At 36.9% G+C, this 27,896-nt stretch overlaps 1 protein-coding gene across 6 annotated transcripts in view; it reads right to left on the reverse strand.

Moving 5' to 3' along the window:
* The window catches only part of DIAPH2 (diaphanous related formin 2), a 199,630-nt gene that overhangs the window by 134,883 nt on the left and 36,851 nt on the right, over positions 1–27,896 (reverse strand). For 4 of the 6 annotated variants that reach the window (XM_051788466.1, XM_051788447.1, XM_051788477.1 and 1 more), the window contains 7 exons: positions 27,637–27,755; positions 26,612–26,728; positions 25,938–26,056; positions 25,567–25,631; positions 24,055–24,159; positions 21,794–22,450; positions 19,697–19,811 (listed from right to left, as the gene is read on the reverse strand). In XM_051788466.1, the coding sequence (XP_051644426.1) occupies positions 19,697–19,811; positions 21,794–22,450; positions 24,055–24,159; positions 25,567–25,631; positions 25,938–26,056; positions 26,612–26,728; positions 27,637–27,755 (1,297 nt within the window). Of the gene's footprint in view, positions 1–19,696; positions 19,812–21,793; positions 22,451–24,054; positions 24,160–25,566; positions 25,632–25,937; positions 26,057–26,611; positions 26,729–27,627; positions 27,756–27,896 lie in introns of all 6 variants that reach the window. The other 2 variants (XM_051788472.1, XM_051788455.1) reach the window with 1 other exon arrangement.

A 27,896-nucleotide genomic window follows, 5' to 3' on the forward strand; every position in this document is an offset into this window, starting at 1 on the left:
TAAGCCTGAAGGGCTATAACATCATCAGTTATAAATAATTCATTTTCTAAATATTAAATGTCTGGATTAAAATTTTTTTATATTTGAAAAAGCTCAGAGAAGATGTTCCTTCCAAAGGTTCCTATCTTTCCATGCATGAGATTTCAAAGTTAACTTCATGCCTATTCACAAAAAGCATAGAAACACTAGAACCAGGTGCTTATGTGACTGCATTAAGTCACAATATAGCATGAACACCAATCTTACCAACCCAAAACCCATAGACAGAAAGAGACATTATTAAAATTTCTAGATTAGACAACTACTAGAATTTCCCCACCACTGACCCACACTTGAGCTGACATGAAGCATCAGAGCTATACAAAGCCACGCTCCTCCCTCTACTATCAGAGGCTCTCTCCCTCTGATCACACAGTTCATTTCAGCAGTGACTCAACTGTGACAGAGCTATGGATTACAGAATTATGGAAAATAATTAAATCAATTAAAAAGATACTTGATACTTTTCAGAATCAATAGACTATTGCTGACCAACATCCTGACCCTTGTCAGGTTCTCCATTCACAATCTCCTGCTTAAAGATGAGACACATTTTGGTTTGATAGCACAGAACCAGAGGGAGAGATGAAAGAAGGATTTTACAGCAAACAACACAAGGTAGCTTGGGAAAGCAAGTTGAAAAATCAATCTGGAAGCTCAAGCAGTTCTATTACTTCATACAGACCTTGAGTTTAGTGCTGTCATTATTCATCACAGCACTTTGATAATGGTACTGGTTTAGATCTTCATTCTAAATCAGCTTTTTTTTTTTTAAACCAAGTTTTTACAGGCAGCACCTAGACCTGGTGACTATCATACCCAAGTTTCCATAACAAAAATGGTCATATTTATAAACAAAGGTGTAGCAGAGGAGAAACTTCCTTACTTTCTGACCCTAAGTGACTAAGCAATAAAACACTGAAAGAAAGAATTTAGCTCTCCAGCTCTGAAGCCTTATTCCACAGAGTCCAGTTCCTCCCCAACTCCCTGCTGAGCCATTCACATCCAACTGCCCTGATGAAGTTTGCTTTTCTTCTTTCAGAACATGACAAGCTTTTTCCCCACCTTGGGTAAGGCTTGATCCAAATTCAGCCTTCCATAGTCAACTGTTTAACCTCCCAGAACATACTAATCAAGTCTCTATCAGTCCTCCCATGTATTAACAGACCTGGAAGGATGGCAGAATCCTGCAAGAAGGGGCCAGGTTCTCTAGCAAGTCATGCTTTGCAACAGTGACAAATATCTCCTTCCAAATTCTCAGTAGAGAATTCCAGAAGTCCAAGTGTTTCATCCCCACAGGAAAGCAGCATGTGTATCAGAAGAGTTCAGACTCCAAAGAGCTTCTCAGGTTGTCCTCAGATCACCATGTCTGGGATAACAGACAGAGCTCATGCACATCTGCTGTGTTTATGCAAAGCATTTTTAAATCCCCTACCCTACATTTCTGTGTTTCTCCAGGATGGCTAATCCCATTTCATACAAAGTTATGTAGATGAATATTTGGACTCACATATGTATTTGGAATACATATGTACACACACACAAACAGGTACACATACATGTGTGGATTTTTTGTTTCCGAGACATGGAGGAAATTCTTCTCTTGGTTGTTTAAAGTGATTTTCCTGTTCAGTTGGGATGAAATAAGAATCAGGAGAGCATTAAAAAAAATCCCAAACAACAATTAGCAGTCATCGAAATGGCAAAATAGCCAGTAACATGTAATTATCTCACACCAGTTAGGCCTGTAGAAGGTTTTGGCTGGGTTTACTTTTCTTTATAATTTACCTCAAGCAGACAAAAGAGGGAAAAGGCAGGAGAGCCAGCATGATAAAGCCAAAGGAGAGCATGTGCCAGCTTTAGCATACACAGAAGTCTTCCTAAAGACCAGAAAAGACAGATCTAAACGCCTACATTACATAACTTTTTTTCTAACTTAGAGTTCTATTTTGTTAGTAATAACATATTTGTTTATCGGTGTTGGAGGAAATAGCTGATGCAATGTGCTGCAAGGGATTGTTTGCTGTTCATCTGACATTATCCAGCACATGTGTAGCTTGAGGGTGTCCCTTCAGTGAGAACCTTCAGCTGGGAACTCATTTAATCCCAGTGAACGTGCTCACCTTGAAACCCTCAGAACCCATTTAGGGTTCAAAACAAAACATTATAGAAGTTTAAAACACATTAAGCAAGACTAATGATAATCATGGCATAGAACATAGGAAAACATGTTGAAATACTTTAGAGACTTAATTAAGAAAAATATTCTACCATCAGTACTTTTGTACTTCTGCAGCAAAAAGAGTAAGGATACATGGTTCTTGAAAATTATCATTTCCCACCTGTTCATTAATTCAGCTCCTGAATGGCATTAAAAGTGGTCATGACAAATTTTTAGAAATATACATTATTTTATTTAATGGTATTGAAGCTGTTAAAGCATTTTACTATGAGCTGAAATGTCCGGTTCACATAAAATACCTTTTTTTTTTTAATAATTTTAATAAGAATTAATAGCAAAAACTGTCAGTCATGAATCCGACAAGAATGAAAATTAAAGGGAGATAAAAAGGAGAACACCGAATTACAGTGTGAAGAAAGGAGAGATTTAGGTGAACTTGAGCTTTAACCTGCCTTCACCTTAGCCTTAATCCCCAATTTCTGTCAACCCTCTACACACAGTGAACAAAAACATCCTTATATTGTCATGGGAAATGAATGAATAATTTCATCTTATTTCCATCTGGCAAAGGGTTTCCAAATTGCATTTACTAGTATTTGGTAGCAAAAGTAAATATACAAAGGAAATTAATTGCTTAGTTATTCCCTTTACCTGAGAAAAGAACTATAGCCAGTACAGAAGTACAGGATAAAAAAATTAAGTGTACATATGGTTGCAAGGGATGTAAACTACACCCATAAGAGTGGAGCTGAACAGCTGAAAGTAATAATTACACTGAATTTACTCAAAAAAACCCTATGTGATAGAACTTAGTAGAAAAATGGAATAATGGTCTACGAATGCCATTGAAGGTTTAGAAAGTAATTTGTAGCACAAAAATTCAGTAAATTCTGTTGCAACATAATCAAACTTCTTGAAGCCTGGCTAAATGGATGATGTTGGGATGCTACTGATCGTTTTTTATTTCCGTGTTATTTCTAGAGGCACTCAAAAATGGAAATTAAATTCAAACAAAGGGGGAAGAGGGAGAAAAGTAAAACAAAGTAGTGTCTAATCTGCACTTGTTCTCTTTCCTCCCCAATACACCATCACTGAGTGTTTCCCTCTCCCTGACACATCATTTCCACTCACATGGAGAGCTGTAGCAGTGCCCAAGGTCTGGGCAGGGAGCACAGCTCTCAGGTTTAGCCTGGGAGCTTCCACTAAGCACTTGTTTCCATGAAGAAGATGAAACACGTCCAAGCTCTTGTTCCAGGCAGCAGAACGAACTCTGACAAAGTTCTGTGTGCTCAAGCCAAACTATGCAAATGACCTGTTGATTGTCAAAAAGTGCAGAAGTGCTCATACAATCACAGAATTTTTAAAAACCCTCTAAGATCATCAAATCCAATCATCAATCCAGCACCACCACCATGTTCACCACTAAACCACGTGCTCAAGTGCTATATCCACATGTTTTTTTGAACACTTCCAGGGATGGTGATTCCACTACTTTCTGGAGCAGCTTGTTCCAATCCTTGACTACCCTTTTTGTGAAGTAAATTTTCCTAATGTCTAATCCAACCCTCCCCGGTGCATCCTGAGGCCATTTCCTCTAGTCCTGTCACTTGTTACCTGGAAGAAACATCCTGAACAAGCAGAAACCTGACACCAGCAGCAAGTCAGAAGACAGCAGTGCAGGTTAAACAGAGTAGGGACCAAGCAGGTGTTCTCTATGAAGTCCTGTATCCAATGAAACCAGAAAATATCCAATGCACCCCGGAGGGGGGGCTCTGGGAGGTGCCACAGTTCACACAGCTGAAGCCACTCTCTCCTCAATCACATCACCTTTCCTGCAGTACACATGGGTCATGCAATTGATGAACTGCATAAACTGAGATTAAAGTGGTTTAGTATCCAAATTCATTTATAGCCTCCACACTGTCATTTGGTGTCTAACTTTGACAATGAGCAAAGCATTTCCCCAAATATGCCGAGATAAATGCAAGAGCATTAACAGATGCCAGACACGCCTCTTGTCAATTGAGGCAGCAGCTGTGGGATCTCATGTTTATTCCCAGTGCCACCTGGCATTTTTCAGTTCACCTAAAATCACTCAGTTACCAATTCCTGAAGTAAAATTAATTAAGCACTCCTGCTGTCACTCTGTCCTTTCTGCAATCAGAAGAGCTAAATATCTGGTACAGCATTAAAAAAAAATTATTACAAAGCAAGCAAGGAATTGATCTGAATCTTAGTTTGAGCTCTTAAGATAAAAAAAATAAAACTAACAGGGAGGAAAAAACATGGAACCTCTTGCAATCTTGTATGTTTTTTGCCTAATTAATGTAATCAAGCTGAAGGAAGTGGCATCAACCCAACAGATTATGCTCTGTGGAAGAAGAAAAAAGATCATAACTTAGTTTTACAAATTAGGGATTTTTTTTAAAATAGTAGAGGATCTACACTCCTATTATTTATTCTTATAATTGATTGCTATTATATTTGACCACCACAATTAATGACTTCTATGAATTTAACATGAAATATTTCTGTTCTATTAAAATTGCCCTAAAATTGTTGTAACTAGTGTAATTTTCAAGCACACTCTGAAGATCTACAGCAAGAACTCGTGCAGCAGTTGTAAAGTTAAAGTGGACTTAATTAACTGTATTGTGGTGGCTTTCAGTTTTCTATCAACAGCTTGAAACTAAGTCATGTCTGGGCCACAAATGCTTTATTTAAAAAAAAAAACAAACAAGAGTCCAAACACACAAACAAACTAAAAAGGCACAAAAAAAATCCAAAAGACAACCACAACTACCCTTCTACTTATTGCTAAAGACCAATCCAAAAGATGTTGCTTTTGCTGTAAGACAGTGCAAATATTAACAATTCATCACATGCAAACGGCCACAGAAACACAGATGAACATGAGAAATCAAACAACAGCAGGCAAACAAGGATTAAACTGAAAATATCCTCCATGGGCCTAATTTACTGTGTTGTAGATGTGCTGTAAGAAGCTGGAGTAAAAGCCAGTAGCCTTTTCCATGAGCTCTTCTCTCCCATTTTCTCCATGAATACTGATATGGAAGAAAGCCTCAGGATTGTGCAATCCCATTCCTCCCTTGGCCATTGCCACCGCTTCAACACATGTGACCCTCCACATGAAGGGGCTGGGATCAGCTCCCAAGAGATGCTGGTTGGTGGGTTTGGTGGGCATTGAGACATCACAGGTCATTCCAGCCCATATATTAGTGCTTGACTAATGAGACCGGTCAATGCATTTTAGAACGAATACACTAAGTTTTTATGTGGGTCAGAGAAGACATTTGCCTATGAAAATAAAATGCTGCCTGTAATAGCACTTCTAATTTAAACAGCCACATGTCCCAGTTACATTTTTTCCTCTGACATCAGGCCACCATCACCATGGAACTGTGAGACAGGACAGCTGTCATGATTTCCCAGATTCTAACTGATACACCTTTTATCCATACAACTTCCAAAGGTAAAAAAAAAAAAACCTCAGAAAAAAAAATAACAAATCAAACTACAAGTCATTAAACTGCTATCATATTTTATCAAGATTCCCACAAACTCATTTTCTGCTGTTACTATGAAAAGTCTAACAAATAAATATCTTTTAAATGAAGAGTTCGCCTATTTGCCTTAATTAGGCCTGTAAAAGGCTCATCTTCCCCAATAAAGACATCTATGGGAATCACATTTTCCAAAGGAACTTTGCAAATAATGAAACTAAAAAAAGATCAAAAAATCCCTTTACACAGTCAAGTTAAATAGATATCAGTGTTTAATGGAGCAGACTAAAATGTTACTAAAAATGACATGATAAATTGATTTTGTCTATCACTGTGATATTTGACATTTAAAACTCCTGACAAAATATTTAAACTTAAACACACATCTCCAAATGCATATTTCAGTATCCTCTTCCTTCTTAAAGCATTTCTCTATCATCAAGGTTTTAAATATACATACATGAAAAATTCTTTCACTTGGACATATCTAATTCCCAAACTCCTCATTTACCATCATCAAGATCTACTGTAGTTTTTCGAGTGTTATGTGGCACATCCTACCCATACACTCTGACCTACAGTAAAATACACAATGTTAAATTTCCGTTGACTTAGTACGTAGAAATTTGATTTACTGTTTAGTAAAAAGAATTCTATACTCCTACTGATTTAGAGTATGAAAAAAAATATTGGTAATTAGCTTGTATTTATTGTTTTATTAAGCCAGGAGGATTGAAAAGGATGCCTTCCTAGGCATCAGGTCCAAAGCAGAACTTCACAGGGTAAAAGGATCTTATTAAAAATAATTGGGAAATTATGTGTCCTAATAGATTTCCATTAATTTCTACAACCGGTATGCAGTGCCCTGTGAAGCTGATGGTAATGACCGTTTTGATAGTAGATAAATATAAATAAGGATGAAAGTTCCTATTTGTAAAACATTGAGAAATAAGTCTTCCACAAACAAATGTTCAAAACTGTGGCCTTGTGGTAGATGGTATCAAATCTAATTAGTTGCATGTAATCTATACTAAGCAGCCTTTTCAACCTAACCGTACACCAACACAAGTGTTTTAATTCTATGTTGGTGACAAGGCTACTGCAGCCTTTAGAGCAGAATTACTTGGTTTTAACCAGACCCATCAGAGGGCAGTGGTTTGTTTGGAACAGCACAGCCCACGCTGTCACAGGGAAGACTCATTGCCCATTGTCACCATCGTTCTGACTAATGATCACTCTATCTAAGGTCATCCCAATAGTTTCAATAGTCTGTGACAGTGAAACCTTTCTGGAATACTAATGTAACTCTCTGAAAAACAAACAGTAATGGGGACATTTGGTGACAACCAAAACTCTGAGGTTTCACTCAGTAACTGGTGTAGATCCACTGACACTTATTGGATAATGGCCAGCATTGATGTCTTACTGTGTGTCTTCTGTGTATCATGTACAGTTTTGGTCTGCCCCTCTGTGGTCTCTGAAGATACAGAGAAAGTATATATAAATTAATGAGACTTGTAAGGACAGAAAAAGGAAACAACAAACCAGGAAGATGAGAAGCAGTAGGGTTAAAACACTGGAAACCAACACAATTGTTTGAAATACAAGGGAAGAGCAACGGCACAGGTTATGAATGCTGAGAGATCATGAGTTCACTGAAGACAAAATACAACGAAGACTTGACTACGTGTAAAGATGTGACCTCTGCATAAAAAGCAAAACGTCAGCTGCTGGAAGCTTGGAAATATCACTGTTTAATTGATTTTACGTACATCAAGAGACAGACTTTTAACACGTGTAAACATGTAAACACCCTTTTTACTAAGTATCTGTTCTCAGTCACCTGCTGAAGATAAAACACAGGGCTCAGCCAGCCTCAAGACAGCCCTACATAGCTGTGTATGTTACTATCACCTTTAAGAGATTTACCTTGAAAAAGCTTACTTGGGGTCCAAGTATCCTAAAGTGTTTTGCAAACACCCAGGTGCCCATGGAACACATGGGCAATGATTATCTGCCTTTAAGACATACAAGATAAATTACTTCCACATTACAGGATTAGTCTTAGGGGACCTACCAGAGTACTACTAAATTAAGCCTCTTGCATTGCAGCAACTAAAAATAGTGCAGAAACAGCGACCAGTCTCTCACCTTCACCAACACTGTCAGGTTCCACTGTTCACCTCAGCACATTCTGAGAATATACGGAGACAGAATCCACACTGTATTCTAAAGTTAGCAGGTGTAACCTGCTTACCTTTATGTTACCAACATAAGCAAAATTTGGCTAAAATGATTGACCAAAAAGGCAGCATCTCTGTGCTAATGATCCAAGTGTCTTAAATGCAACAATGAAAATACCAAAAGGAAAACCTCAAAACTTATTCTTTTACTACCACTCAGAATATCCAACTTAATGATAATTCCACACTGACTTTGATCATGGGGATTTTTTACTTTTAGAAAGCCTTTAAGCCATAAATTTCTTGTCACCTGCCTTTTCACTGTGGGAAATTATTCTGCAGTACTAATCTAAAATAATTATATTCCCACATTGGAGAACAAAAAAAGGTATCTGAAAGAATAAAGTTTCAGAGAAGTTTCAGTTTCTCACAATTGCACAAGACACGTAACAGTCACACAATATTGAGAGATGAAATTACAACTTTACATCCTTTAAAGTTATTAACAAGTAATTCAATAACTCAACAAAATTATCAGCTTTTATCTGTGCTAATGCCTGTGTACCTATTATTTGTAATTTCTCAATGAATTCAGTAACTTAATAGCATGATTGTTAACTTTTAATCCTTTAGATAGCTTTAAAATGTCTCTTTCTTCAAAGAACCTTTATCCATTTAGGTAACAAAATTATCCTTACTCTATGTACATATGGCAGAAATTATTGCAGTGGCAGAGTATTCTGTTCAAAGCATTATAAGAGCACTATAGTTGAAACAATTATCATCTCACATAAAGGTTCCATGTAAAAAGTAGATGACATTTTTTAGTTTTTTTTGGTCAGCAACAAGGAAAGAAAAAACAGTTTTGCACATAAAACATAAAACCCATGGAGGGGGACCATTTTTTGTAAATACAGAATCATTGCAAGTCAGCACAGTGTACAACTGGAACTAGACCACAACTCCGACACATTTTGTCAGTTTTACAAGAGGAAAAAATTCCACATTCTAGTTCATTTGATAGAAAGTAAATTTAGGAAGAAGTGTAGTATGTGCTAACTATGGTTCTGTTGCAAGATGCAGAGAACATGCCTTTAATACAGACTTAGAAGAACTATTTAACAAGTAAGATCATAAATTTTGCTTATAACTACATCTTTCTTTATGGTGGTGTTTTATTTATTTAAACAAATACACTGTTATTCCTAGAACTCTGCTGGAAGCTCTCAGGATAGTGAAATACAGGTGCATAGTCTATTTAATAACGAGTACAAACTCTCCTGGCAAGGAACTGATCTGTTCTCCATCCTTTCCTCTAGCCTTTTTTATTTTTCCCCTTCTTCACTTGGGTCACAAATTCATGGCCAACTTCAGCTGAAGAACCTGCACTACCACACTCAGCTTTCCAGTAGTAACCACATATGGAATTTCCTTTACCAATATTGAGCAAGTTTCCAGAAAACATATTTACAGCTACAAACAACACAGGAAAAGGTAAAAGACATTGTTTTAAAACCATCTTGCACAGAACTATAGAACACAGGCCTAGAAGTGACAAGTGATTCGCCTCCAACTCATCATCAGTGTACTTTATGTACATATAAAGATATAAATTCTTCCATGTGAAACAGAAGCCACAGTTTAGGAAAACTGCCAAAATTTAACAGTTCAGATAACAAAAATTACTGTAAAAACCATGGAATGGAACCATAGAATGGTTTGGGTTGGAAAGGACACTAAATATCCCCTGGCTCCAACCTGCTGCCATGGGCAGGGACACCTTTTACTGGACCAGGCTGGTCCAAGCCCTATTCAACCTGGTTTGGAACATTTCATGTTGTGATCTTGAAATTAAATATATTTTTATAGTATCTAACTGAAATTAATATTGAAAAATGCAGTTGCAAAAAGAAAAAAAAATACTTGAAGTAGAGTACCTTTTATGGGTTATTTTTTTCTGACAATAGAGAAAGCATTCTTCTCAGTCTAATATTTTTATTTATTCATACAGAAGGGATTTTATTCCAGGAATATAGATCTTTATTTGTTTAAAAACAAACAAAACCCGCTTCTTTTTTCAGTTCAACTTCTGAATTTCTTTTTTATCCAATTCGTAGAAAAAATACACTCTGTAAGAGCATTATAGATCAAGACTCCTTCATGAATGTATTCATATTTCATGCTAATTAGTCTTTGTACACAATCCCTTTCCCTGGTATGCCGAGTACATGTGTCTCTGTCCTCAGCTCCTCGTTAAATGTTCTGTAGTTTATTTGAGCACTGCATCACTGAGACTCAAAGAGACATTTCGGAATACGAAACTGCCTTTCTTCCTCTGCTGTATTTTATCAAGCTGATACCAACAAAAGCTCCATCTCTCTTAGAGAAACAAGGCAAGCAGCAGGTACAGAATTTACTAAGTACTAACAGAGTTATCACACTGAATTCCAAACTTCTGGAGTGTGTGTATGTGGGTGACACACATTTGTGTGTGTATGACATGCAGTGATTCTTACTCTTCTTTAATGGGAATCTGTGAGACACCAAATGTAGGAAAAAAAACCCAAAACAATGCACCAATTTCCTTTGTAGGAAAGACTGGAAAAACCCAGTGCCTTTGAGAGTTCACCTCCCCATGACTTTTCTTTATAGCCACAACTAACTCTTCCACCTTTCCTCCTCAAGATTTTCCTTTTCAAGTTCTGAGAAGTCAGTTATAACAAATTAATACATGAATTCTGTAAGTTACCACCTAAAATATAAGACATTATAACTAAGGTAGCTCAATCACAACATTGTGACTCTTAAAAGAGCCCTTTTAAGCCTTTACGTGGCTGTTCTCACTCCAAATCTACTTAAATTCTCTTTAAATTCTACTGCTGAAGCTTTTTGACAAAATGACTTATTTAAACTTGCAGAAAAGTTGATCAGCAGGGGTTTCATTATTAATATTTTTCAGAAACACTTTTGGTTCCAGAGATGTCTTAAACAAACAATGGTTTTGCAGCAGCAAACACACACAAACTTGGAAGAGCCTTTACAAACTCAGCACTGAAAGTGGCACTAAAGGCAGGTGGATAATCAGTGTGTCTCTGCAGAACCACTACAGTCACTAAGTAACCCACAGGATTTATTTCATATCCTTGCTCCTCCAGTGGGGAAGACTAACTTGTCCTAGTGAAGTTCCAAAAGGGTTAAGCACTGCCAATTAAACTAAAACTGAAGCAATCACCTCCACACTAGAGCATTTGACCTGGATGCAGAACAGACAAAACGCTGATTCTGAAAATGAACTCCATTTCTACAGGAATTGTGTGCAATACATTATGCTATTCCTCAAAGCAATCAATGAATAAAGACAGCAGCTTTCAAATATCTCAGACCTCAAACTATTTCCCATCTGTCTCTTAATCTGAATATAATTTAATTTCCATACAGACTGTTTGTATTTGATTTTCTGACGCTGCAACTATTGCAGTTCTCTACGTAATGCTGACTAAGACAATATCCAAATTTCTCAATCCAAACCCTCTGGTAGAACAACAACGCCCTGAAAAAATACTAACTCTGCTGCACACATAGAGAGAGCAAACTCCAGGAATAACAAATTGGAGATCTAGGAGAATTGTCCCTCATTTTTTTTCCCACTTATAAATATACCACAAAGCTTTGAAAAGCAAAGTCCTAAGAAACATAATGAAAGTGTAATGTGGACTGAGATCTCCAGTGATATTCCTGTATCTGTCCAACCCTATGGCACAATCACTCTGAAAGCATATAAGATTTGAGAGTATAACAAGACAGTAAAAAGTCAAAACTTGCACAACTGAGACTAAGCCTAACTTCTGAGAAAGTCTAAATAGATTTAATTTGTTTTAATGTGGGATATTCTTTATTCTCTGTCACATGATGAAAACAACTCTATAGTCTCAAACCAGCAAGTGTCAAACTTGAAAAAAGAAGTTTCATCCTTCTGGTATGTTTCAAAAGGCAAATCTTCACAAAGTATCACTGTTCCCTCACATCAGACCTCCAGAAACAAAACTTGTGGTCTAAATATCAGCATCATCAGAATAATTTATGAAAAGAAAGTCTTCATTTGTTCTCAGTAATATTTACAACAATGCCATCTGCCCATTTCATCATACAACACCGTGCTTTATCACACAGAATTAGTGTCAAATGCAATCAACACAGAACTCTCAGACACTCCCAAGCAAAGCAAGTAAAAGACTTTGTTGTTACAGTGGTTTTTAAACACAAATTTGGGGGTGAATAATTAGCTTCTGATGTCCTTGTAGCAAATAAGTAGTATGATCACTAGTAGGTCATACCAACAGGACATCTATTGTACACAGTATGTTTTTTCAAAATAAAATACATATTCTTTGTAACTCAGTGTTACAAACTGCCTTTGATATAGAAAAGGAATTGAGTTAGTGAAAAGTGAGTGTGCCAAAATGTTATTTGAAATAAAATATTAAGAACTAAAATTTACAAATTTTGCCTCCCAATTGGAAATCTTCCTTTGTTTTGTCCCCTTTGGAATGCCATTTCATTCCTATTGTGATGTGGTGAATGAAATGGGCACTGATGATCCTCAGATAAAAGACACACACTCCCTTCAACAGGAGCAGGTGCCGTGAACAACCACCAGTTGCACAGAGGCTTCCTCATATGAAAAAAAATGACACAGGAACATACATGCAACGAATTCTTGGGAGGCCTCATTTGCCATTCTCCTGAACAATAGCCCAGCTGCAGCCGAACAACATGAATCCTTCCCGGGATCAGTTTGGGAACTCTGCTGCTCTGCATCACTACTGAAAGTTTATTTATAAAGTTTAACTCTTAAAGAGTCAACTGGTGTAGTTAAACATCACTACCTGATGCAAAACCGAACACAAAGAACACGTGGCCTTTCTTCCCCCTCCTCTTTTTTTTTTCTTCTTCACACTTTCAACATATCAAGGCTGGGTATCATTATCAGGTCCAAATTGCCCCTGACACTTCTGGGCAGAAAAGCTTTTCTTTAGTTGGTAATAATATACAAATTTTTTTTTCATTAATCAAGAAATATATTCTTACTTAAATTCTTTGTTTAAATAACTCTAAGATCATTTAAAAAATGCATACGAAATATATCAAAATACAGAGACACATATATAAATCTATACTGGATGGTAATAATTGTGGGCATCAGTTCATTTAAACCATGCAAAGTTTTTTCCATCCCCGAGTTTGACAATTTACATATTGGATAAACACAAAGAACAAGGAAAGGAAAGAGTGAAAAATGGCAAACTAACAACTCACTCTTTCTTCTTTATGATACTTGAATTTATTCCATTGTTGAAAAACAACAATTTCAAAAACACTGAAAGATGAAAACAAACCAATCTGCTGCACGCCTGTGTCAAACAGATCTGAAGACTGATGACCTAAGTGTGTGAGTGAAATTCCTGTAAGACACACAAAAACTTCGAGAGCCTAAACTGCAAAGCTGTATCTTCATCTGCTTTGGATTCCCACATGTTTGCAAAGGAGAGGGAGAGGAGGGAAAGCAAACAAACACACACTGCCTGAATTAATCAGAAGACCAAGGGAGCCACCTGCAGTTTGCAATCCAGAAGCAAATACATAATGAGCTCATAGGTTTTTCTGTCTTTTTTTTGTTGGCAAAGCAGTGTAGGTAGTTGAAGTAGTGCAATATATCTGTGCTTAACAGTAGAGATTTCTGTAATTAAACTGAATCTTGGTGCCTTACACCTACAAATAGAGCTGTGGTAAAGGAAATTTGGCCAATTCTGAGACCTTTAAAAGCCTGCTAACATTTAAGTTCTCTGATGAATTTGATCTGGGCTTCTCAGCATACCAAATTAGAGCCATTTTTTAAAAGTACTAATTGCTGATCTTTTTGTTAAAAAGTAACAAATGGAAGTGAATGCAAAGAGTTTTCCTTCAAGTTTAATGGTGCACTGACCTCATTCTTTGGCTGCTACTTATGTGATTACTTTGAAATACCTGAAAAGTAAGTGAAACAGAACTTCTCTCCATGCTAAAAATGTTATTATGCCAAGCTAGAAAGAAGGGTTGATGAAGAATGATGCATCTTTTGTAATGTCATTTGTCAGTCAGGAATAACAGTGAATATAAGCTTTGTAATATCCACAGAGAAACGCTGCACAGACGTAGAATCAATCTTGAAATATTGCATCACTGCAATGGTAGAATAAAAACTTGAAAGCTGCACTTAATGCATGCAAACTTAATTATTTCAATAAGATGTTTGAAGATAAAACCTTCATTCTGATCACAGGAAGAGGATTATCTGCTTCAGCAGATTAACCGGTCACAGAGGGGGTTAAAAATAAAATTCATGCCAGAAAGACATACCTGTTAATTAGGAAGGGCAAGGGAAGGAACAGAAAGAAACTGCATCACCACTTTAAAACCAGCCTGTCTAACTCTGTGCACTCCTCATTATCTGGTAGAGGCATAGATTAAAATAGTATAAGTGTTAAACCACAACACATTACTCTAGAAATTTAAAAAAAACCCAACACTAAACTAACCACAAAATAAAACACTATCCTTTAAGAATGGGTGTTTTCACGGAGGAACAAATTTATACACTATTTTCTTCAGGAGTTCAAAAAATCATCCTGCTTTATATCAAACATAGGACACAAGACACTGCTGTAAAATGCCCTTCCTAGCCAGGTTCTACATTCCCTTCTTATATAAAGGTCCCTTGCACAATTAAAATAAGAAGGCACAATAAGGTTCAAAGACAAACTGCAGTGAACATTTAGTGGCTCAATGAGGAACAGCAACAGGGCCTCAAAGAAAACACGCTGAAGGTGAGTATTCCACATGTGAATGTAACACTAACATCTGCATGATGCTAATGAGTAAGATTACACTATCAACTTGCACATGGATATTACAGAATTAACATGTTATTAGTATCAACGAAGTGTGTTCAAACCAGAAGGGTTGTTTTAATTAAACCCTAACAAAAATACACGGATTTGTTCAACACATGTGAAGAAACTAAAATATACACAATTATGCCTTTCATTTTGCTGTACTATAGAAGGTTTTGGGGAAGAAGAATAATTTCAAATACTGAACAGGTAAGTTGTTCAAACTTTCTGGCATGTTTTCTTAACAATGGAAAATATAAGGTATAATAAGGTGTTCCTGTGGATGCTGCAAGCAAGGGCAAATAAAAGCTGGAAGTGGGTGGGAATAGCAGCCCACCTACACACCAGCCTTTAATTCACTGCTCCAAGAAAGCTGGCATTTAGACCTCAAATGCCATGTACCCACAGAAAGTAGGTGGCAATCAAAAGACTACTGCAGCTTGAGTCTTAATGATTCACTTTAATTAGAATGTAGACATCCAAGCATTTTGAGGCAGGAAAGGAAAACATGTAGAAATTTCACCAGAACCGAAGGAAGTCTTGATAAGATACCCCAATCAACAGATGCAAACAGAAGTTTCTAGTCAATGATCTACTAGCAGAAATAAACTGTCAAAACCTTTTAAAAAATATTTTGTTCATGTTTAGTTCAATTATAGCTTACATAAAAGTTTGTATTTTTCTATTATCCTTTCTCACTCAGACTCCCATAATGTGAAAAACACAACTCAGCTATTAAGACCTTACTTCAATTTGGAAAACATATCAAAATTATTGTTGAATTGTATTTTAAAAGTCTAATCATAAAGAGGCAAGAGAATCCTGATCGAGAAGTTTTCCCTTGAGGCAAGTTGGATGGATAATGAATTCTGTACTGGAACAATCCCAGTAGTTACAGACTATTATGTACTAATTACTACCTTTACAGATCTACTGTACACATAATTAATTTCTTCAGAGCACTACTATCATTCTTGACTGGCAAAATACACAACCTAAATTACAAGAGCCAGAAATTAACATGATCCTTTAGGGAGAAGGCATTAACTTGCTTTGCAGTGTTCTGCAATTAGACTATCAATCAAACAGTGAGAAGTGATTTTGATTGCAGCAGGCCCCATACATTAAGTATTGTCACATCTCTGCGAAGTTATCTCAGGCCCCAAGCATATGATGTGTCACAAGTTGTCTACAGAGTCATAACATTTCAGTCCTTTAGTTTTACCTATTACCAAACACTTCACCACACAACTCTACTTGTATTTAATATTCCAAAAATTAAACAGCAACATAGGGAGCTTTTTGACACCTTATTCCACAAAGCATCGCAGACACGACACTGCTGCTGCTGTTCTTATCCCTCACAGTGGTGACCAGAGATAAAATTTTAAGTCAATTAAGGGACAAAAGGAAAGTCTGATAAAAGGATGCTTCAGCTGCACAACATAACATGACCTGCTTAAATTATTTTAAAGACTTGCTTTAAATAGGTTCTTGCCAAGAACAATGATGTTTTCAACAGTTAATTTTAGTTGATGGGGTTTTTAAGTTATTCTACAGAACTGCAAGCATACACACCCCAACTCCACCAGAAAGCAGTAGCCCAAGCTTCCTGAGATGTATAACCACATAGGATTAAGATACTAAGTATAAATTCTTGTTCAACTTCGTTAGAATATTTCTCTCCAAAAGTACCATTTCCCTACAGCTCTGGCTGCATTCCTTGAACACAGGCAGCACTCAAACAGCAAGACAGTTCACAGTGTAGAGATAACCAACATTAAGTTATTTCTGGAGTATCTTAAAACAGTACTATTTACATGAGAAAAAACCACAAAGTTTTGTTCTCATTGTGCCAAAGAATCATTAATAGAAGCCAGAGTTTTAATCAAATTTCAGTGCTGCAATGTACCTGAAATTACCAATTTTTAATAAGTGTGTCTGCTATTCCTTTTAGTTCAGTGACTATTCCCACTGGTATTCCAAAATGCCATGAAATACAAGAGAGTAAACACTAAGTCATCACAATTGCTTTTGGCAATTGTCAGTTTTCTTCCACTCATTCATTTATTTGTTTTACATGCTGACTGTGCTCTTGAGAATATAAAATGCATTTCTAGTTGTCTTTCTATCCTTCTCCTGTAATGTATTAGGAGAGCACACCAAAAAATAGGATTAAGCAGAAGAGAAATTTGATCCTGGATCATGCTTGAAATAGGTATCTGGGGGATTACTGAGCTGCCTGTGACTCTTAAGGCAAAAGGTGAAGAAGAATGGTGAACAGTATCCCATATTTCCCTTTGCAGACAGCAGTTGCAGGAAAAAAGTTGCTTCTGGAATGCAATTTTTTGGGCCTGCACTGCAACTGAACACTCTCGAGATTCTTTTTGACTTCTAGCAGGTTTTCAAGTTTCAAGAAAAACTTGAACTCAAAGACAGACAACACTGTCTGTCTCTATGAGTCAGCCCAGTAAGATTTTCATATCGTGGGTAACATGCAGTAACATTTTTAATTTGCAGGTTTTTTTATGTAATCTTATTTCCTACAACCATTAACTGCGAACAACACAAGGAAGAACAGGAAAAATATCTGCAAGGCTATCACTACAGCAAGCTATTTAGAGAATTTCTGTTGTTCCTGGTTTCAGAACTGTGTAACTATGTCAACAAGAATTTCTTCTCACAAGAAAATGACAACTATGTCAAAATTTCAAGAAGGTTTTTTCAGTATTTTTAACAAAGAAGCTTTTCAGGAATTCAGAAACATTGCTTCCAATTTCTGATGAAGAAATTCAGCTCAAGGCAGAAGTTTGTAATTTTCCTTAAGCAGGGGCTCATGCCGTTGTGAGTGACATCTGCTGCCAGGCATTGTTTCTCTTAAAGGTCTTCCTGACATACTAAAACCAGTGACCAACTCCACATCATTTTAACTGCAGCACTATAAGTCAAGAATTGATCAAACTCTGATACGGAAGAAAGTGTTAAATTACTGCAGATGATGCTTTTGTATTACTGCATGAAATATCTGAACATTTACACCAGAAAGTGGCCTAAAGTGCATTGTAAAAGCAGAATGCTAATGGCTCAAATTCAGTGACTACTGAAAAGCATGTGAGCCACGAGTGGAGGGACTGTGTATCTGTGTTATGAAAAACACAGCTATGATCAACTCTTCGGAGGGATTTTAACAGAACATGGAATAAGACATAGTCAGAAATAACTCAAGGAATCTACTCAAAAAAAAAAAAAACAACCAAACAAACTAACAACAGCAGTAACACCCCCCCAGACAAAGCAGCATATTCAAAACTGTGTGTTTGCTTATTTGGCCCATGACCACTTGATACATCTGATTCCATCCACCTTTAAGAATTACACAACCCCGAAGTATCGTAACTGTTTTATGAATGGACAAGAGATTTGTTGCTAAATCAGGAATTCATTCTTTCACTATTCACCACTTCTTGGACTCTAATTTGTTGGGCTTCCCCATGAGCTCCTGAGTAAGTTATTACTGAATTATATATACATATATTTTATCTACATATATAGATAAAATACATACTGAATTACTTCAGCAGTGTTTTCTTGTTTTCTTTGCCTGAAGCAAATGACTTGTAAATGGCCACATATGAAATACTGATCAATTGACCATCAACCACAGATAGTAATGAAAAGACTTTTTGAAAAAACTATGTGCAGTCTCAGACATCTGAAAGACCATTTGAGGAGCTGAGAATGGTATTAAAGTATCAAAATCATAACCAATATTCAGTTGTTAGTAAATGCACTCCCAACTCAAAACACAAATATTAGCATTGTATTTCCTATTGAAGGAATCAAGTGCTTGAGAAATTAATTTGGTTTTTATATGAAACCAGTAGCAGAAGTGGTATTTGCATGACATTCTAATCAGCCTCAGTTACACCTGACAAAGCTCCAGCATAGTTTTTATTCTCATTGTGGTGTTCTCTGCAGTATTCAAACAGACCTGTTTCACACTGTTCCAACAAAAAATCCATAGATTATCTGATGCTTTTCCACGGTATTATGCAAACACTTTAAAAGGTGTGCACTCACATGTTCAACCCTTTGAAAACTAACTTACATCATTCACTAATGACAGCAGCAATGCAGTTTGACTACAGAGAACTTGGGGTTGGGGGAAATGCTTCCTAGACTACACAATAGAAATTTAAACACTAACTAACAGAGTATATTTAAAAACTTTTTCCTTAAAAGACAGCTACATATAATATTTAAAAAAAAGTGAAAGCAAATACTAAGGACATAAACACAATAAGTTTGAAAAGCATGATAGTTTCAACCACATATTCCAGAATCATGACAAGAAGGCACAGCATAGTTGTGATTTTGTGATTCAACTGCATGTTGTAATTGCTACATCTCAAGGCTTACTTGTACTTGTAGAGGATTCTGATTTAGCAGAGTCATACAAGCAAGTAAATTTCTGTTACACAACAAACCCTCCCCATCTGGAATATCTGCAAGAACCTGGCAACTTACAGTTCCTGCAGCTAGGAATATTAATGCAAATAAAGCATGATTTTAGGATCAGAATTAGCATCTGTCTGCAATAAACCCCACACTTTTCAGAAATATTATTGCAAAAAGATTCCTTTCCTCATGTTGCAATGTGAGGGAGGAGCAATTCTTGTAACAGACTCTTATGCTTAATAAAAACAAAGGTTTTACATCATCTCCCTGCTATAAAACCATCGTAAGAATTCCATGGTATTGCACAAAGTATAAAAGAGATTGTCATTGCACGGTTTTAAACATAATAGAAGCATAATAAAAAGTAAAATAAGACTGTACCTTTCATTTGGGTTCCAAAGGTAAGCGCCAATTTCGCAAACAGCTCCGGGTTTTCGAATTTGTCTTCTTCAGCTTTTACCCAAAAGCTGTTTTCTCCTATCTCTTGAGGCTCAATCTGAAAGGAAATGGCATCTCCAAAGTCAATAACTAGTTTTTTCAACACCAAGTTAAAACAAATGCCACTGAACTTTTGTGATTATTGGACTGAATGAAGTTTATCCACATTTCGAGTATGTTCTCATAATGATGCTTCCTGCACAAACACAATGGCATGAACCACCCTCTAACCACAAATGGGTTTTATTGTGTTTCTCCCATTTGACAAGTTCTCCAAGCAGGCCTGATAACATATTAGCATCTGGGTTTGCAAGTCTTCCAGCTTTCTCTGGATTACTTCATAGAGAGTTCCCAAATTCTTCACCATTGCTATGCACCCCTGCCACTTGAGAACTGTAGGAGGAGCTCTTTCTTACACTGTCAGAGTATGGAATAGTTTATCTGTAAATGGACTGTCAATGTGGACCCTTCAGTGACTCAGTATTTAGTCTGTACTGGCTATATTAAAAAAAGAAAGTGCTCTGAAATATAGAAGCTGAAAGACAACTATACTCTTCATGTATGACTCAGAACTGCTATTTTGCTTTCAAAATATGTTCCTCTAACAGCTTTTAACGTATTATCAATTCTTGTTTACAAGTTTGTTTAAATGCCAAGTAATTTTCAAGGGCTATTTAATTTCAAGATGACATGCAGGAAATTCAGCAATACTGTATTTGTCAGTCTCACTTCATTTTCACTGCAACACACTGGTCCTCCACCTTTTACCGCTGCTTTACCACCAGCTCCAGGTAAGATATTTTTAAAAAAACTACCTTAATCCAACACTAATGGGGAAGACAGTTACAGCAAAAGAGACTGAATTAAAGACTAAGAATTTTATTCCTCAAATGGTGGCTCCTTAAAAGTGATGAACAAATAGACTTTCCACTTTCTCAGCAGGCAGGAGATCTTTGGCGCTGTTCCCAGAGCTCTTAAGCAAAGCGTCCATCTGCAGTTACTTCCCATTGTCATATCCAGTGTTCAGATGTACACTTTGTCAATTATTTCTATAAACTCACAAATCTAAATGACTACAATGAAATTGGCTGCAATTACCAATATGTCTTATAAACTAAAGAGCTTATTTTTCTGTGTGTTTACTGGACAGCACTCTGAGTGTGCTTCACAGTTACAAAGCTCCTGCAATTATCTCTCAAAATCAGATATTACTTAGCAAGAACAACTGAGTTTAGTAAACATAAGTTATTTATGTCTGGCAGAAATTCTTTCCTGCTTAAGTGAGATGCCTAAATAAATGTATCTAATCTAAACCAACCCTCTTTTAGCTGAAACTCCTTAGCCCATGTACCCATAGCAACAGGCCCTGCTAAACAATTTGTCCCTAGTTTTCTTACAGGCTCCTTCAAATATTGAAAGGCTACAATAAGGTCTCTCCAGATAATGCAATGAGGCTACCCAAAACAGGCCATTTTTTCTTCTAAAAAAATGTGATTAAGTTTAACCACATTATGATACTGGAAGCTCATGGTGCCCAAACCTTTCCCTTGAGCAGTCCCATGGCTCCTCCCTGTGGTCACAGCCCTACTCCAGCATATCACTGATTGAGAACAGCCAATAAGCATCTCAGACAAATAACCTAAAAGTACCATTACAGGCCTGACACCAGCATTCCCTGACCTTACAACTACACTAAACATCATGAACTTAGAACGTTTCTGCTCGAAATAGCATGCTGCTAGGTATGTGTGAGAACTGGTTTAAAACATTTTGGAGATAGACAGATAGATAGATGGATAGATAGAGAGAGAGAAAGAGAGAGAGAAAGAGAGAGAGTGATACACAACAATGCAAAACTGCAATTCATGTTCACTGCACCTGATATAACATATTGGAACTGCACTGGCTTCCTGGGATACTTGGTCAAACACCAAGTTTGTCAATATGAATCTCACTGAAAAATTCCTCGTAATATACAGTCTTAACTATATCTGTAAAGTAAGGAGGGGAGGAATATAACCTTCACAGTTCTTGTCGTACCTTTGACCAGTTGATTCTCTTCATGGAAACTTCCAGCTGATACTTCTTCTTCTCCTTCATCCCATGTGGTAACGCTGGTGCGACCGAAAAAGGAGCAAAGGGAACACCTCCAAGAGGTGGGGGCATCGGAGGCCCACCAAAAGGCGGTGGAGGAGGAGGAGGGACTCCTCCACCAGGGAGCGGAGGTGGCGGAGGTGGTCCTGCTCCACCAGGCAGAGGAGGAGGTGGTGGTACTGCTCCACCAGGTAGAGGAGGAGGTGGAGGTACTGCTCCACCAGGCAGAGGAGGAGGTGGTGGTATTGCTCCACCGGGCAAAGGAGGAGGTGGAGGAATTACTGTTCCACCAGGTAGAGGAGGAGGAGGAGGAATTGCTGCTCCCCCAGGAAGTGGAGGAGGAGGAGGAATTGCTGCTCCCCCAGGCAGTGGAGGAGGAGGAGGAATTGCTGCTCCCCCAGGCAGAGGAGGAGGAGGAGGAATTACTACTCCCCCAGGAAGTGGAGGAGGAGGAGGAGGAATTACTGCTCCCCCAGGCAGCGGAGGAGGAGGTGGGATTGCTCCACCAGGTAGTGGAGGCGCTGGAGGTGGTGCTGCATTCTCACTTGGCAGGGTGGGAGGTAATGTTGGTCCTTCTGTCAGTTGACCTGTCAGGACTGGACCCTGGAATACAAAAGAGGAATTCTTTTCATGGGGGACAGGAGGTGCTTTCATATGAAGCTGAACCAGCTAGGGTGCCTTTTAGTCACCCGCACCTCAAGAGAGTGAGAAATGCAACTGTTCTCCTATTTAAATGAGAAATAATAACAATACATTGTACCATGTACCATAAAACTGCCAAGTAAACTGAATAACCCAGCATTTTTATAAAAACAAATTGTTTCAATTTTAAAGAAAATTTAATAGTAGCAGTAACATTTAAGTGAACAGAACAACATTTTATTTCTTAGCAATGCACAAAACATTTATCCCACTTAGAATACCCTGGCAAGCTGGGGTATCAGAGATGAGAACAACCATGCTGAATTTTAACAGCACTAATGTGGTGGTGGAGAATTTTCCACAGCAATCACTGGAGCAGCTATTGCAGTGCAAGAGGTTACAAGGACATAGTTGTTCATAACTATCCTGACATCCTGTAGGACTGGAGGACGTGCAACAACCCATCCTGATTGCTTTTAAATCTGCCTGCAGATGTTTCTTTGGTAATAGAAAGAAAGAGCAATTGCAATATCAATTCTAATAAGTTGCAAAAGCAACAAGGAAGAGAAACAGCAGCATGTTAAACCATCTAAAACAAGTACCATCGCATATTGTATGGGAAGCATAACACTAGAGAAGAGAAAGGCATAGATACTAGAAATGTTAATTATACCATTACTGTGAGTGAGCTGTAACATCTAGATAATCTGAATTGTGTTAGAATCAATAAAACAGGATTAATAATTAATTAGACTAAAAAAAAAATTTTGACTTTGTGTGAAGCATGTATTTCTTTGGCCCAAAACTAATATGCAAGCTATAGTGCAGCAATTGGTGGAGAACTCATTAAAACAGACTGTCCAATTTTAGTGTAACATTATCTTGTAGAAATTTCTAACAAACATGAGATTTGGTAAGAATGAAGTGGCAACAGGAGTTGCCACTCCACCTTACAATCCAAATAGGAAGTGAGTTCATAAGCATTAAAAAGACAACAGCCAGACCTTATCTAGCATTGAAGGAACAGCAAAAAAGCCAAGCTGAGGCAAAAGCACCAAACTATAACATCATTTAGTTCCTAAAGGGTATAAACAACAAATCAAAAACCCAAAGGTGGTGTAAAAAAATAAAAGGAAAAAAAGTTTTATATAAAAATATGAGTAAAAGATAAATATAACAATAAAAGGCTTTAAAAATAAAGCCTTCCAAAAGAAAAACTTTCTGCAAAACATACATAAGTAGCAGTGTTAAAGCACAGAAAAAATACTTGGAGGGAAAAAAAAAATCAGGCTGAATTCAAAATTTTTATAGCCTAAGGAAAATTTTTTCTTCAATAAAGCAAGTACCTGTGACATGTGTTGAATATACTGGTATTTGAGAAATGTTACCTCCATTAACCATCCTTAGTAACTTATGCTGGCTGAAAACCAAATCACTACAAGAACATTCTAAACTCCACAGAGACAAGATACTCCAGGGCAATTTCTTCTCAATTCCTTAAAGAAAAACAAAAAAAAACCCAAACCAACTCAGCTGTGAAACTTAATGTGATATAGTTTTATTACCTGGGTTCGTAGCTGTTTGATTTCTGTTTCAAGTTCTTTGATTTTCTCTTCTCGTTTCTGAAGCTCCACTTGTGCCTCTTGTCGAGCTGTGAACTCTTCATCAAACTGTAACGATTAACCAGAAGTGTTTGTCCATTTATGTCCACACTAAATACTATATTTTCAGGAATTCTTTGAGCAATATCACAACTAGAGCAATAGATGCACTTCTAACCTCTGTTAGAAGCATTTTTCTAGTATGTCCTCCTTTAGTACATCATTTCTTCCATCAGTAATAAGTCAGTGACACAGAAACATTCAGATCCAGCTGCTTAGTACAGGTTTTCCAGCCCTACCAGAACATTGCAGACTTCTCAAACTAAACTTGAGTTTACATCTCATGCAGTTACCTTAAATTCATTAGAAATGAAATCTGCAGTTACCGTGTTCAAGAACATGTACTGCCTCTTGGCTGGCAAAAGTCTTCTAAGACCAGACCAACAAAAATCAAAACTTTGAATGCTTTTAATACATGACACCAAAGTACATGAACTTCAGTATTATTGCTGCTAATATAGTACATTCAGCACTTCATATGCTTAGACAGGATGTGATGAGAGGAGACTAACAAATACATCAACACAATCTAGGAAATAAGAATTTAAGTAGCTTGAGAAAACGTGTTGTATCAAAATATTCTCAGCACAAACACCGATAGTGATAAAGCAGAAGGTCCTGTCAATTTATTTAAAAATATATAAAAAAAATGTTTATTACAAGAAATATACTGAGCTGCAATTCCTCCTACAGAAATAATTTTAAATGTCTCTCCTGCATCTAGTAATAAATCTAAACTGCCCAATACTGAAATGAGATTTAGTTATCAAGTTCCTAATAAAATAGAACTGGACCAGAAGATTAAAATTGTTAGAAAAAACAACTTCCTAGAGGAACTATAAGATTGCTAAATATGGCTAATAGGGGAATAAATTACTGTCCCTCATAAGATAATAATTTACCATGAGCATTTTAAGGAAATAATGCAGTATTTCAAAGTTAGCATCTCTGTGCTGAAGGGGTCAATGCTTTTTCAAACAGTGAATGACACCACTTTTCAGTAAGTTTCTTCAGGTTCTAAAACAAAGCTAGATAAACAGTTATGAACATTTTCCCCTCAATGTGTTTTTTAAAAACATGTACCTACACTTTAGGTATTTAATTGTGACTAAATATTTAAGGACAAGAGAGCAACAAGTGGAATTTTTCCATCAGTTATGTACAGCAGAGGAATACAACTGAAGATATGTACAGATAATACTATTCAGCTGCTTTTGAATTCAGACTCAACTGAATCTAAGCCTAGTACATACACACACACATACAGAAAACCCAAAAACCCATTGAGCTTTAAATATGAAAGCATATCGTGCCTGTGAGATACCCTATTTCCCAGTTCTCACTGTGAAATAAGCCTACTGTGTTCCTGTCAGCCTTCTGTTCCATACTTTAAACAGAGCAATGAGTGGGACTTACCTTTCTGGAAAATTCTGCTGCTTTCTTTTCACTCTCTTCTACTTTAGCTTTGTCCACACATGCATCTAGAATTTAAATAAAATACCACACAGAAGTCACATAAAACCTATCACAGCTCTGAGCTGCCTCCCAACCATAATGACCCTCTGAGCCCATGACACAAAAGCAACAGACAAGTTTTCTTTTCACACTCTCATTTCATTAAAGGCTGCAGTATTTGATCTGGCCTTCTCCACAAGTGCACCAGTAGCTTACAGGAATATTTCCAGAAAACTGAAAAAATTCACAGTCAATGAAAGTCTAGACAGAAGGACACAAAGAAACACATGCACTTGGGTAGAACAAGGGAAAATTGCTTAAAGGGTACAAACCAACAAGATGTGTAAAATTCACATCCAACCGTCCTCGATATTTAAAATCTGGGTCCATGCCACTGCAGTGCAACACTATCTGTGACACACATTCTTCTATGATCTTGTAATACTGAGGTCTAAAACAGGAAACATTGTACAAGACAATGAGAACATGAACAAGCATTTATTGAAGGGGGGTCAACTGTAACTCCTAATATATGAATTATACAATTATCAGTTAAAGTATCAGGTTAAAAGTCTTTTTTGTACTCTTATTTGCAAAGATTTTGCATGTGATGCCTTGGACCTGCAAAGACACTTAGATGCACATAAGAGGAGTTCACATTAAAAAGAAAAGATACAAGGAGCTGTGGAAGTATTTTCAATTATTGGTTATACAACTAAATGTCAAGTTCCTTGAAGTCATGAAGCTAACAAAGAAAGAAGAAGTGCTCAATAAGTTAAGAGATTCTTCGGATGAGGGTGTTAGACTAAGGTTAAAGTCTTTGAAATCAACATTGTTATATTTAATAAGATCTTTTCAATACTAACATTGAGCAGAAAGACAAAAAACACATCAGTCTCAGAGTGAATTTTCAGGCACAATTATGAGCTACTCAGTTTACCAGGGTCTTAATTTCTATTCTTGTCCCTATTCCCTCCAAAAATCCAACCTGAGACCTGACACTTACCTGATAAAGTAATCATTCCTGATGAGAAGGAAGTGTTGGAGGATTGACAAGAAGTAATTTTCAGAAGAAGTATCTTTCACCAAGTTATACAGCAGATGAAATACTTCGCTCACATCGGTGCAAACATTGTTAAGAAAATAAAACAACCAAACAAAATACAGAAGAAAACCACTACACAACAAAACACCCACCCTACTCAAATACAGCTCCCTGGACATTTTCCATATTGTTCAAGTAAAACCTTTCCACACTCTGAGCTACTATCCTTATCAGTCAATATTATTTTTCCATTAAGATTATCCCCAGAAACTTTGTCCCCTGTTTAACAACTAGGACACTTCCATTATTAGTGAAATTCTAGGACACATACTAAGTGTCCTAGAACCCCACAGAAATATTTCAAAGTTTTATCTCCATCCTGAAGTGAGCCAGGCTATTGGCAAACATACCCTAGTCAATCATTTTGATTTCTTAAATATGACCAATCACTGTAATTACCTGTTGTGCAAAGCAACAGCATTACATGGGATTTTATAATCCTCACATTGACTCTATCTACCACCTTCTGCTTCCTCCTAGAAACTGCAAGCAGTCATTCTGAACTTAGTTAACTTTAAAATTACTGCTCCTTCACAGCTGGAGAAGGCACATATCTGAAGTGTTTCAGAACCTACTAGAAATTTTGTTCCAGTCTAGTTCTCAAAACTCATTTTTCTTCAAAGTTATGCTCTTCCACAGGTGTAATTTTATATCTTGATATATTATGAGACAGAGTTTAGCTTAATAAATGTTATTTATGAAAAATTAATTCAGTTCCAAATAACTTACATTTCACATGCAAATTGAAGCCCTAATTTTCTAAATATTTACTAAATACTTATTTAACAAAAAAGGCAATTGGAAAGAAGTCCCTGCGACAGATAAACAACTGCAACAAATAAACCACATGTAGAGCACTATAACTTACATTTAATATAGTTCTTAAATGGTGCAACAAGTTCTAACACCATTTCCACAAAGGATATTCCATTTCAGCTTTGATATCACTGAGACGGTGTGACAGTTCAAAGTGGTCTTCATCTTTGTTCTCATCAAACACTCTCAGCTGAATGTCAAGCTCATCATTTTCCTTATCTTTCAAGGCCTGTTTTTCAAGGCAAAGTATATCTTAATTTTTCCTTTTTTAAACCAAGAACTCCCCCCTCTTGAAGGGCTCTATCATGGCAAAATACAAGACATTAACCTTTGGAACAGGAGTGAGCTGTAACTCAATGCCTTTTATTAG

Source organism: Manacus candei, unplaced genomic scaffold, assembly GCF_025592945.1.
Source record: "Manacus candei isolate 608988 ecotype Guabito, Panama unplaced genomic scaffold, ASM2559294v1 h1tg000003l, whole genome shotgun sequence".
In the NCBI taxonomy this organism is placed as follows: Eukaryota; Metazoa; Chordata; class Aves; order Passeriformes; family Pipridae; genus Manacus; species Manacus candei.